Source organism: Sinocyclocheilus rhinocerous, unplaced genomic scaffold (assembly GCF_001515625.1).
Source record: "Sinocyclocheilus rhinocerous isolate Xijiao unplaced genomic scaffold, SAMN03320098_v1.1 scaffold1182, whole genome shotgun sequence".
NCBI classification, from domain to species: domain Eukaryota; kingdom Metazoa; phylum Chordata; class Actinopteri; order Cypriniformes; family Cyprinidae; genus Sinocyclocheilus; species Sinocyclocheilus rhinocerous.
The window spans coordinates 191,248-203,228 of record NW_015624203.1 but is presented as its reverse complement, the minus strand read 5'-3'; the positions used below and the strand labels follow the sequence as shown (position 1 = coordinate 203,228).

At 35.7% G+C, this 11,981-nt stretch overlaps 1 protein-coding gene across 1 annotated transcript; it reads right to left on the bottom strand.

The window, feature by feature from the left end:
* Positions 1 to 251: 251 nt before the first annotated feature.
* Positions 252 to 8,286, bottom strand: LOC107739178 (melanotransferrin-like). The gene is made up of 16 exons (XM_016551207.1): positions 8,161 to 8,286; positions 7,820 to 7,974; positions 7,055 to 7,154; positions 6,573 to 6,758; positions 6,330 to 6,480; positions 6,141 to 6,208; positions 5,141 to 5,325; positions 4,830 to 4,992; positions 4,550 to 4,701; positions 3,928 to 4,024; positions 2,945 to 3,139; positions 2,566 to 2,719; positions 2,383 to 2,450; positions 1,345 to 1,532; positions 1,076 to 1,268; positions 252 to 552 (listed from the first exon to the last, which is right to left on the bottom strand). Exons 1-16 carry the CDS (start codon positions 8,207 to 8,209, stop codon positions 485 to 487), a joined length of 2,172 nt encoding a protein of 723 aa, XP_016406693.1. The 5' UTR covers positions 8,210 to 8,286; the 3' UTR covers positions 252 to 484.
* Between the last annotated feature and the right edge of the window lie 3,695 nt (positions 8,287 to 11,981).

Below are 11,981 nucleotides of genomic sequence, written 5' to 3'. Positions count from 1 at the left end.
ATAGTACAAATGGTCATAACAATAATCCAGCTTTGGTTTAAACTTGGTTTAAAGAAATACTTTAGCCAACTCTTTGCAATTCCTAATTTGAAAGTGAAAAAAAGTGAAAGTGACGTGACATGTGGCCAAGTATGGTGACCCATACTAGGAATTAGTGCTCTGCATTTATCCCATCCGTAGTGCACACACACAGCAGTGAACACACACACACTGTGAACACACACCCGGAGCAATTTAAGACAGTCCTCAAAATTGTCCTAGACCCACTTATCTTATCAGCCGTACTAGAAGCGTACTATGTACTATGTACCATTACAATCCCAGATAAAAGGCATTGCTATTGCTTAAGCATATTGTAGTTTTAGATTTAGCCGTTTTATTTGAACTTGAATCATCTAAATAATAGAAATATCAGCATGTGTATGAAGGTCAGAGTCAAGAAGGGATGAAGTCGCCGGGACCCCTGCTGTGGCTGGCAGACCCGCTACAAAGCCAACAGAGACACTAGGAAGCTCATAATGGACATCAGCAATAGTGAGGATGAGGAAAACACTGTAAGAGAAATCAAGCGTATAGCGTTAGTTCTGGCAGGTCACGTTAGTCAAGCTCACATCAGTTGACTCTCAGCTGATCCCCATCTACCTATAGGAATACGACACCTATCTAAGCATTCATATATAAGGTCCCTCAGTATTATCAGCAGTTTTCGCATTGCTCAATAGCTAATTACCCTCCTCCATCCCCAGCTCCTCCTCTGTCAGTCAGGATTCAGCCTTCTGATTATCCTTTGAATCTCTTCTTTTTAATTCTTTAAAATAATTTCTTTTTTTTTCTTTTTTAATGAAACATTATTAGCATTATTTCTTCCTTTCTTTTTTTTTTTTATTTGTTTGTGCTCATGTTTTATTTATTGATTTTTATTTTTTTTAAGAATTTATTTTAATTTTTATTTTTTTTTATTATCTAAACAAACAAGAGACTAGTAGAGAGCAATAGAATTAAAGATAGTGAAAGAGACATGAGAAGACACACATACACACATTTATATGCAGGCCTACATGCAGATTGCCAGTACCTGTTGATGAAGCTGAACACTCCATGGCTATTACGGCATCCAGGTAGCTCTGGCCAAGCCACTCCTCATAAGTCTTCCTCTCTCCCACGCCAATTAAAGTGATAGTTGAGTCCTTGAAAATCAGGTCGGATCCCTCATAGGGTTTGGAGTCAAACATATTGAAGCCTGAGGCAGCATTAACTCCAAAGAAATTCTGAAAGATGCAAACCAAAAAGTCATAAAAACAAGTCCATTTTCAAATGACCCTGAAAAATGACATTTGGATTTACCTGGGCTTTGTCCAGGAGGCCAAAGATGACGTGGTGGTTGGTATCGGGTCTTATCATAACAGCGTGAGAAGGGACACGGGCCAGGTTGCACTTAGTGTACTGAGTGACTTCAGCACGAGACTCCTGAGAACAAAGCAGCTGAAATTCACGGGAATCCAGGTGTACCGCCCAAAAATCTGTATTGTTTCCTGGAAATAACAAGTCTGACATGAGAGAACTACTAGAGACTTTTACACACAAAGTAATGGTCTGCTTGCTGTATGTAAAATGCATAAGTGAACTTTTCAGTTTATAGTCCTAAACCCAGACAAGAATGAGCATTTTCAAGCCATGGGTTTTTCTCTGGAATTTCTTTTGTGTTTTTTGAATAGTAGTTTTCATTTTTTCTTAGTTTTCTCTCACACGTATTGTTAATCACATACAGCACCTTATTTGACTCATAAATCAAAAACTGCTATTCTAAAAATTTGAAATATAAATTATAGACCTAGTTCTAGCCATTCACATTTTTTTAAAGATCATGTGAGGACATCTTTTAAAATTAGCTTTTAATTATTACATTTAGTTTCTTAGTCATTATTATTATGTTGTTATTATTATTATTACTATTATTACTACTATTACTTGTTGTTGTTGTTTAATTCAAAATTTATTAGAAACTATTAACATATTTCCTCTTTTATAATTCTATGCTTTTGTTTACGCTATTGTCTTATTTTATAGTTAATTTTTTTATTTATTTACTTTTTATATATTTTTTTTTCTTTATATTCTGACCTGTGAGGTCATTTTTTTAAACAAAAGGTGCTATAAAAATAAAATGTATTATTATTATTAGTAGTATTATTATTATTATTATTGAAAATTCCTGAGGGAATCCATGGCAAATTACCCCTCTGATTTGGCCTACAAATTAACATTACAAATGACTGAACAGCTCTATAAATATGTTTAAAGTCTTTTATTATTATTATTATTATTATTATTATTATTATTATTATTATTAAAAATGGCTTAAAGCAACAGAGAACTTTTTACCATCCGTGTTCTGGAATACAGTGGAATGTTTGACAAAGGCCACATCACCATGATCTTCAACAAGGCACCTGCAAATATAAACACAGACCATGCTAAAATATTTAGTTGTTATGCAATACTCAATTGGTAAAACACAAATTAGCACCAAATCTTTCAGATCTTTTGTGCAGTATAGTGGATTACCTGAAGGCTCCATCGTAACCATCGTATAGGTCCTTTCCTTTTTCACACTTGTTCTGACCACTGGAGTCTCCAATGCACTGCTCACACAGGTTACTGGGGAAACCTTTCTGATTGGCTCCAGGTACACAGGCTGATTCAAAGAACTCCCCAGCCGCTAAAGGCAGAATCACACTCTCATTACAATGATTTTGCTATTTATATAGCAGAACAACATACTACTTTCAGTTCAGTATGTGACCTTTTTTCTTTGTGGGAAATAGTGGACATTTGTGATAACTGATTCAAATTACAAATAACAATTTGAGTAAAAAGCTGAAAGCTTTTCAGTGTCGTTTTAGATTTTAGGACCCCAATGGTATGTGTGCACTACATGTCCTACCTTGGGCCACTTGGCATGTCTGCGGTCTGATGATGCCTTTTTCTATTAGCAGACCCATGGGAATGTTCCAGCCTGCAGTCCTTCCAAAACCTGTGTGACAGGAGCGCTTGCTCTTGAGGTCACTGAATCTCTGGATGTCTCTGTTGCTCCTCCTCAGCACAGCCACAGCATAATAAATACTTCCGTCAGTGTCTCCTAAGACAGAGAATCACAATGGCTTGTGAAAATGAATCATCATTTATGAATAAAACAGCTGCTGAAAATCTTTCCCAAACACAAAACAGTTACCCAGTGAGCACATTTTGAATGTTTACTTTGTACTATACTCAAGTGACTTCATAAATGTATTATGAATTATTAATGTATAATATAATGAATTAATATGTATTAATTATACATATGTATTAATATAATGAATGATGATTAATTATACATATGTATTAATATAATGAATGATATAATGAACTAGACGTTTTTATTTATTTACTTTTTGTTATGCTTTCTTTTTTTCTAAAATGTCCTTTCACTTTTTAAATGTCTACTTTATACTATATTCAATCATTTTAAATAAAAAGCATGGAAGCATATTGGTTAAGTCAAAGTACATGGACAGTGTATGGCTCTTTCCCTGTATGGGGGAAGTCGTGGCCTAATGGTTAGAGAATCGCACTCGTAACCCAAAGGTTGCGGGTTCAAGTCTTGTACCGGCAGGGATTGTAGGTGGGGGGAGTGAATGTATAGCGCTCTCTTCCACCGGAGTGAATGTACAGCGCTCTCTCCCACCTTCAATACCACGACTGAGGTGCCCTTGAGCAAGGCACCGAACCCCCAACTGCTCCCCGGGCGCCGCAGCAAAAAATGGCTGCCCACTCCCGGTGTGTGTTCACGGTGTGTGTGTGTGCACTTTGGATGGGTTTGGATGGGCACTAATTCCGAGTATGGGTCACCATACTTGGCCACATGTCACGTCACTTTCACTTTACCTGTATAGCTCTCCCCAACAGCAGGTATCAAACCAAAACTCTTCCCCGCTGTGTAGATGTAACCTCCGTCAAGAGTGATGGCATCAGCTTCCTTGTTCTGGAGGAAAAGAGCCCATTTTTTCAGCGGCCTTGGGTTTATACAAATCTGTTTCTCCATGGTGAAAATTAATGGAATAGTCTCGGAACTTGACTGTTGTGATGTATTACAGATTTTAGTAAGGGAAACTATGAGTATAAAGGCTTGTTCACATCAAGGACAATAACTAATGATAACGATAAAGATATAGTTTTAAAAATCGTTCTGAATTTAAAAGAATAGCAGAGTCCACACCTCAACTACAGTGTAAAGGCTTAGATGAACGATATTGTTGGAATCACTTTCAGATTTATTTTTATTTATTCTTTTTTCAAATGAAGAATTATTAAAATATCGACAGCCAGAATCCATCTAAAGAACTTGTGCATTTAAACTGACAGACGACATAACAGCAGTGCAGGCTTATAATAAACAGAATATCATGCGTTGGTGTGTATGATATAGTTATCATTATAGTTATCGTTTTTGGTGTGAACAGGTATGAATAAGAGAGTTTGGTATTTAAATATCTCTTGATTGTCATACTTGTACTTTCTTCATACAGTCCTCCACAGATGCACCATAGATACACTGAATATCAGGAATCAAATTTTTGCTTTTGAAAGCCACAGCCATGTCTGTACATTTTTGCTGCTCTCCATGAGACAGGACACACCAGCGTAGTTGAGAGGGAACATCTACACACACCCATCACAGAGAAACACAGACTTTGAGCACAATGTAAAGAAATAAAATAGCATGCATAGTGTTGCTGCATTTCAAATTAAAATTTGTGATTGTTTGATGAAGATGCAAAGATGCACACCTGACTCTAAGCAGTCCATAGCTCTCAGTATGTAATAGTATTGGCCCATCCATTCGATGTAGTTTTCATTTCCAGCTTGGATAAATGTGGTTGAAGCGTCACTGAACAACAAGTTTGTTCCATCAAAGCCTGCTGAGGAGAACATGGGGAACCCAGACTTTTGCTAAAGAGAAACACACACACAAACACATTTAAATGAAACCATCCCATTGAAATAAAATGTACAATTTGTATTTACTCTATTACATAATCCTAATAAATGACAATTTCAAAAAAGTCAAAACTCCTCCAGTGTTACTAAAGGATCATACCAGTCCCTCACGCAACATGTTGTAAACCACTGAACTGCTGATGTCAGTGTGGACAACAATCCCCCTCGATGGGACTCGAGCAAGATGGCATTTCTCATAATCTCTGACTGGACTGCGGGTGCCGTCCCGACACAGGAGCTGATAGTCCTCAGAGTGCAAGCCTTGAGCCCATGATTCGCCCTGACCTGAGACACCAAGTTAAAAGATTTATTATTAATTCATATACAGATGATAATCTATCACTTATCCCACTTCCTGTATAATTACTATACTTCTTAGCATATTAGAACTATAACCCTATAACTATAATGTGTGCTTTCTTTCGCTTTATTTGCTTAGAATCACAAACATACTCTTGCTGTGCAAAGACGCTCTAACCATAATATTAACTATATTATACTATTAACAGAAACTGAGGAATTATTTTTGATTTGTAAATGAATCTGATAATCTGCTGCCATGGTAATATACTGTATCTATTTACATTTATATGTGTATATGCATGTGTATATGATTTCATGTTGCATCTTGATTTTATGCTTTTTTAGCATTTTAATTACGTTTATTTTTTAATTAAGATTAATTATACTTTATGTTATACCAGTGAAGTGACATGTGGCCACGTATGGTGACCCATACTCGGAATTAGTGCTCTGCATTTATCCCATCCAAAGTGCACACACACAGCAGTGAACACACACAAACCGTGAACACACACCCGGAACAGTGGGCAGCCATTTTTGCTGCGGGGAGCAGTTGGGGGTTCGGTGCCTTGCTCAAGGGCACCTCAGTCGTGGTATTGAAGGTGGGAGAGAGAGCTGTACATTCACTCCCCCCACCTACAATCCCTGCCGGTACGAGACTCGAACCCGCAACCTTTGGGTTACGAGTCCGACTCTCTAACCATTAGGCCACGACTTCCCCAATATTACTATTATATTAATTAATTATATTATTATTAATATAATGAATTATATTAAGGTGAGTATAGCACATTTACCATCAGTATTCTCGCTTACAGTTGTGTGCTTCACAAAGGCGACATCACCTGCATTCTCAACCAAGCACCTGTGAAGTCCAAAACAACAGTTAAGTGACACACTGAGAATATTTCTCATTTTCCAAGCTGTAACTGCACCAGCTATGTTTCAGTATAGTATGATTTTAATTTTTTTAATAAATATGGTACCTGAATGATCCATTATATGCATAATACTGCTCTTCAATGCTTTCGTCACACTTATAGTTTCCTGTTTTATCTCCCACACACAGCTGACACAGGGACGCAGGGTCATCTTTAGCCCCCGGGATACAGCTGGCGTTAAAGAAGTCAGCAACCCCTAAAAAGCCAAGATAAGCCACAAGATACTTTTTCATCTGAAAAAGACAGTCTGACAATTTAAGATGTGCTGCACCAAGAGCAGTGGAGTACCTTGAGGGATGTTGCAGCCCATGGCTGACATCATTCCACTGTCAATCAAATACCCCAGAGGGACAGTCCAGCCAGCTGTGCGGTGCTTGCCAGTGTGACAAGACTTCTTCCCCTTCAGATTGTTGATGTTGATGGCTGAATTTGCCCTTTTAACCACAGCAACACCGTAGTATGTTATTCCTTTCCCTGTGGCCGTTAAGAGAAGAACAGTTGTAAAACTTTGTTGACTAATTGTTTTTTAATGACTAGTTGCATTGCCATATAAAACAATGCATAGTCCATAACATCACTACTTATAACTTTTATTATATTGTTTTTGTAAAGTAATCAAATACAGATACAGCCATCATTCGTTAATAATCAATCTAATGTTGCTGTTGACACTTAATTATATCCTTAATCACTGCTTTTCATTTCAAAGGCAGAGTTCAGAGGTTCAACTTGCATAATCTGGTATCTACAGCTCTAAAAGAAGAACATACCATCTGCTCCAGATTCTCCAGCTGCAATTTTGAACCTGGCATGCTTGCCAATGTCGTATATTTCGTTAGCACTAGCTGAAAAGGCTTCAACTTCTTTTTTCTGTCAAAAGCAATATTGCAACTTAATTATTGAACATTCTACGTAAAGAAAATGATTTCAGTGTACTTTGCAAATAAAATGAACAGACAAAAGACTACAAAGCGCGCTGAGCAGGGACATATTATCATTGTATGATTTTGATAAATTCTCTGTGTGGCAGAAAAGCTTCTTAATCTGAACCTTGGAGTTTTCTGTGATGCTACAACCCCCATAAACATAACTATATTAAAAAAAAAATGTTGTCAATAATTTCAACGTGAATATTATAAATATGTAAACACAGTTAGGCACAACTATTTTTTTCCAGATAAAGTTACAGATATTTTTTGTTCTATAAAAGTGATACAATTGAGAATTTTAATGTTTAAGCAAAACAAAATTCTTAAAATACAACCATGATTTTCTCAAAAAAATAAAAAAATAAACACTATTTGGACTGCCACAAGTAAAATTAAATTTATCACATGCACATTTGCGTCACAGTAAAACAAATATTGTAGATGATAGATAAGATAGATTTTAAATGTTTTTTAAATGTTTCAAAACCTTTTTTTATTTTTATTTTACTTCGTTGTTGTTAGGAACATTCCATTTTATCATGTTGCACACATTATGGGAACCTTACTTTGACAGATAGACAGACAAACAAACAAACGGAGACTTACGGTTAGTTTTTGAGCGCAATCGGCTTTAGATGAGACGCGGACGCACTGTAGCGCTGGTCGAATTGCAGCACTGGTGAAGGCCTGAGCCATTGCTTTACATTTGGACTCCTCCGCAGGAGAAATAGTGCACCATCTTATCGTACTCTGCCCTGACACTGGACGAAGTTATTTATAATATTATCACCATTATTTTTAGCCTTCCACCTACATCTCCAAAAAAATCTCAGATTCATACCGTTGTTTACATAATTAAAAACATGCATTTCTTAGTTATAATAATTAAACACAGAGATAGAAATCACGTTTTCCCCTTCATATTAACTTAAAATGTTTCTTACCATCATAATGCGTGATCGCTAGCAGAATGCTTAGAAAAGCCCAGGTGTCCATCTCTGACTCAAGAGTGCGCAGATGTTAGTGTGTTGTAGCTTTATATCTGAGTCTGTCTGAGTCTGAAGTCCAAACCACGACTCAGCCCTTCGACATAACTAGACGTTCAATTGTATCTTAATCATAAAAGATACGTGCAGTCAAATTCAGGATTTATAGACTATAATGTGACCAGACATGAGGACTGAGGAATGGCACGTCCAAGACACGGGCGGAGGTCCAAGGTGCACACAGAGGGGTCTTTCATTTTTGGAAACTCCACCTTTTTCCATAAGGGGGAAAAAAAGTCTCAGAATCAAGAACAGTGTCACATAGGACCCAGGTAAAATAACTTTTAACCTTGAAAAAAGAGCAAATGACAATCAAACGTAATTTGATTAGGTTAGAAAACGAAGACAAAAAGTGTTTAGACACATAATTTTCTATATATTTTGTTTTTTCGCTAAAGTGTCCAAAATTGTCCAAACAATAGGTTTTCGAGCAACTATGCAGGCTATATGAATAAAACGACAGAGATAGACACTTATTGACTAAGTATTAAAAGTCATAATTTGATTTTGGCTGACTTACGACTTTATTGCATCAGTTGTAATGATAATTTTACTGTCATAAAGTGTCACACCATTACACAAACATCTGTTTAGCTCCTGCCAAGAGATGTTATGGCCATAGTGAATTGTGATTGTGATTTAATGTTGTTTTACAACAGGATGCAAACATGTTAAACAAAGACAAATACAGTGCAATTATACAATAATACAGCGCACTTTATGGTGGCAGTGTTTTCTCCAGCTGGGGCCAGTTGCATAAACATAGACACTATGTTAAGATTGTGTCTTAAGAACTAATTTGACCAACTAGCAGTTAAGTTAGCCAAGAGATAATCAGTCTCACTTTTCTGATTAAAACTGACTTGAAAGAGTATGACCAGTCTAGAAGAAAACAACTTAGATGGTAACACTTTACATTAAGGTTCCCTTTATAAAGGGTTTATAAAGGTGTTAATAAATGACTAATAACTCACTTACAAATGCATTATAAATCATTGATAAGCAGTTATAAATGAACCTTAATGTAAAGTGAACACCTGTGAACCATTTATTAATGAGTATTAAACATTAGTAACCAAAGTGAACTTTAATGTAAAGTGGACACAATAATTTATTTATTGATTGATTGATTATTATTGCACACACACAGAAAGAGTTAGTATTTTCTAGTGAAATCAATTGTATTGCTGTTGCACTACATTAGCAAACAACTTTCAACTTGAAACAAAAAGATTAATCTTTTCTTTTACAGCACACTGGAAAATTACTGAGCATAACTTCACACAAAAAAAGTGGCTTATAAAAGTACCACTGTAACTTCAGTATTTGTTCATCCACACTCAGTAACGTTACGTTACCTGCGCGCGCGAGCAAACCGTCCGCTGGAGCGCCGGAGCAGTTATTTATTTGTATGGTAACGAATTAATTCTACTAACAAAGCGATTACACATATAAACACTTGAAAAATATACTCTGCAGTGTCACCTCACAGTTAGCTGAGCAGTAAAATTAATAAACAATGTGAGCGCACGCTTCAGAGCACATTGGAACAATCCTAACAGCGTGACTTCTTCTTCTTTGAAAACGTGACTTTGAAATGATTGTTTTGGTGATTTACATCGGATGCTCGGTAGCGCCATTCACAGGCTTTGGTGACACACAGGCAACTACAGACACACAGGCTTTGGTGATGTGAATCCTAACAGCGTGACTTCTTCTTCTTCTTTGAAAACGTGACTTTGAAATGATTGTTTTGGTGATTTACATCGGATGCTCGCTAGCGCCATTCACAGGCTTTGGTGACACACAGGCAACTACAGACACACAGGCTTTGGTGATGTGATCCTGAAAGAATATAATAAAAATGCATTATATGTAATAAATTATTTTTTATTAGTAGTAGTAGCTACTTCTAATTTTTCTTTCTTTTTTTTAAACATATTTGTCACAGATTGTATTGAAGGGCAGGGAGGAAGCAGGATTCAGATGCAGAAGTACCTACTATTTTTATTAAGAAGATTACTGAACTCAGGGAAATGTAGGACAACAAACCATTCACATAAAAACGAATTTAGACAACCAAATACTAAAACTCTACTACTCAATACTGTAGGAATATAATAGACCAAAGGAGAAAGGAACAAAATACAACAGGATGCAATAACATAAAAAAGAATCACTAAGCAAACAAACACAAAACTAAATGTGTATGTGACATTATATAAATACATTATATATTACATCTTATAATAATATGTAGAAACAACATTAGAAATCTGTGAAAATTCATGTAAATTATGTAATATGTAATATTTAATATGTAAAATATGTTGATATACAATTTCTGATTCTTTCTGTTGTGCGATTTCGGTTGTTGTGCGTTTATAGCTTATCAATAAATGGTTCACAAGTGTTCACTTTACATTAAGGTTCACTTTCACAGGTTACTAACCTTTATAGCTAATCAATAAATAGTTCACAGGTGTTCACTTTACATCAAGGTTCACTTTCACAAGTTATTAACGTTTATAAAAGTTTATTAAAGTTCACAGGTAATATTGGAATAAACATTTTCAATATTAAAGGCAGGGTATGTGATTTTTCAAAAACACTTTAGAAAACTGATTCGGGCCGAATCGCAAAACATTAATATCTCATCAAGTCATGGGTGTGCTTTTATTATTTTTTTCCCAAAATAAAAATCAAGATGATAATTTCATCTTGATAAACAAAATATATCGGTTTCTAATCATTGCTGTGGATAGGCATCATGAACTTTTGCAGAGAATCATGAGTAAGGTACAGAGTAGATTCTGGTCAGAAACATTGTAAGAAAAGTGACACGAGTCATGAGATATAAATGAGAAAACCATAAATACAACACCCTTCAGTCTTGCTATAATAATAAATTTTTGCTGCATCATGAAATAAATCAGGAATCTGATTTTGAGTGAAATAAGTATTAATAAATATATTTGTTAAGCATTTATAACATGCGAGTTAAAAATGGCTTACTATTTGGCAGATATTGCATTAAAATCACCCGTTTACTCATGCATTTATAACTGCTTATCAATGATTTATAATGCATTTGTAAGTGAGTTATTAGTCATTTATTAACACCGTTATAAAACCGTTATAAAGGGAACCTTAATGTAAAGTGTTACCACTTAGATGGCTAACTTTTTAAGACTAGTCTAAGCAGTTTATGCAACCAGCCCCTGGTGTGTTGCTTAAAGTGATGGAAAAGTCTGTGGAACATAAAAGAAGATATTCTGAAGAATGGTAACCACCCCGTTTTGATTAGAAATGACTTAACGTATACTGTATGGACCAAACAGAAAAAAAGCAAAAGAAAAAAAAAACATGTCAAACTAGAAATATATTACCCTATTCGCTATGAAAAAAGTTACACAAAGACACTGTGTATGAGAAAAAAAGTTTTTATTAGCTGTTCTCCTTTTTGACAAATGGAATGAATCAAATTGGCAGATTATGTACATAATCCAGTCAAAAATGTGTTAGAATGCCATGATGAGGACAAGTTAAAGAAGCAATCTTTTAGAAAACAATCATCTCAGAGTAACTTGAGAATGAAAAGGGGATGCTGTCAGTGCGCCCCCTGGTGGAGAGTTAAAGGCTTGTGTTAGAGAGTGGCAAAGCAAATCTCTCTTCAGCTATGGGCAGTCAACAAGTTCACATGAAGGCAAGTTATTAGCTGT

Coding starts and splice junctions, on each gene's coding strand:
- LOC107739178 (XM_016551207.1), bottom strand. CDS start 8,209: ATGGACACCTGGGCTTTTCTAAGCATTCTGCTAGCGATCACGCATTAT. Junction 6,481..6,572: donor GGGCTGCAACATCCCTCAAG/GTACTCCACTGC, acceptor TTGGCTTTTTAG/GGGTTGCTGACTTCTTTAAC. Junction 2,720..2,944: donor GACATGCCAAGTGGCCCAAG/GTAGGACATGTA, acceptor TTCTGCCTTTAG/CGGCTGGGGAGTTCTTTGAA.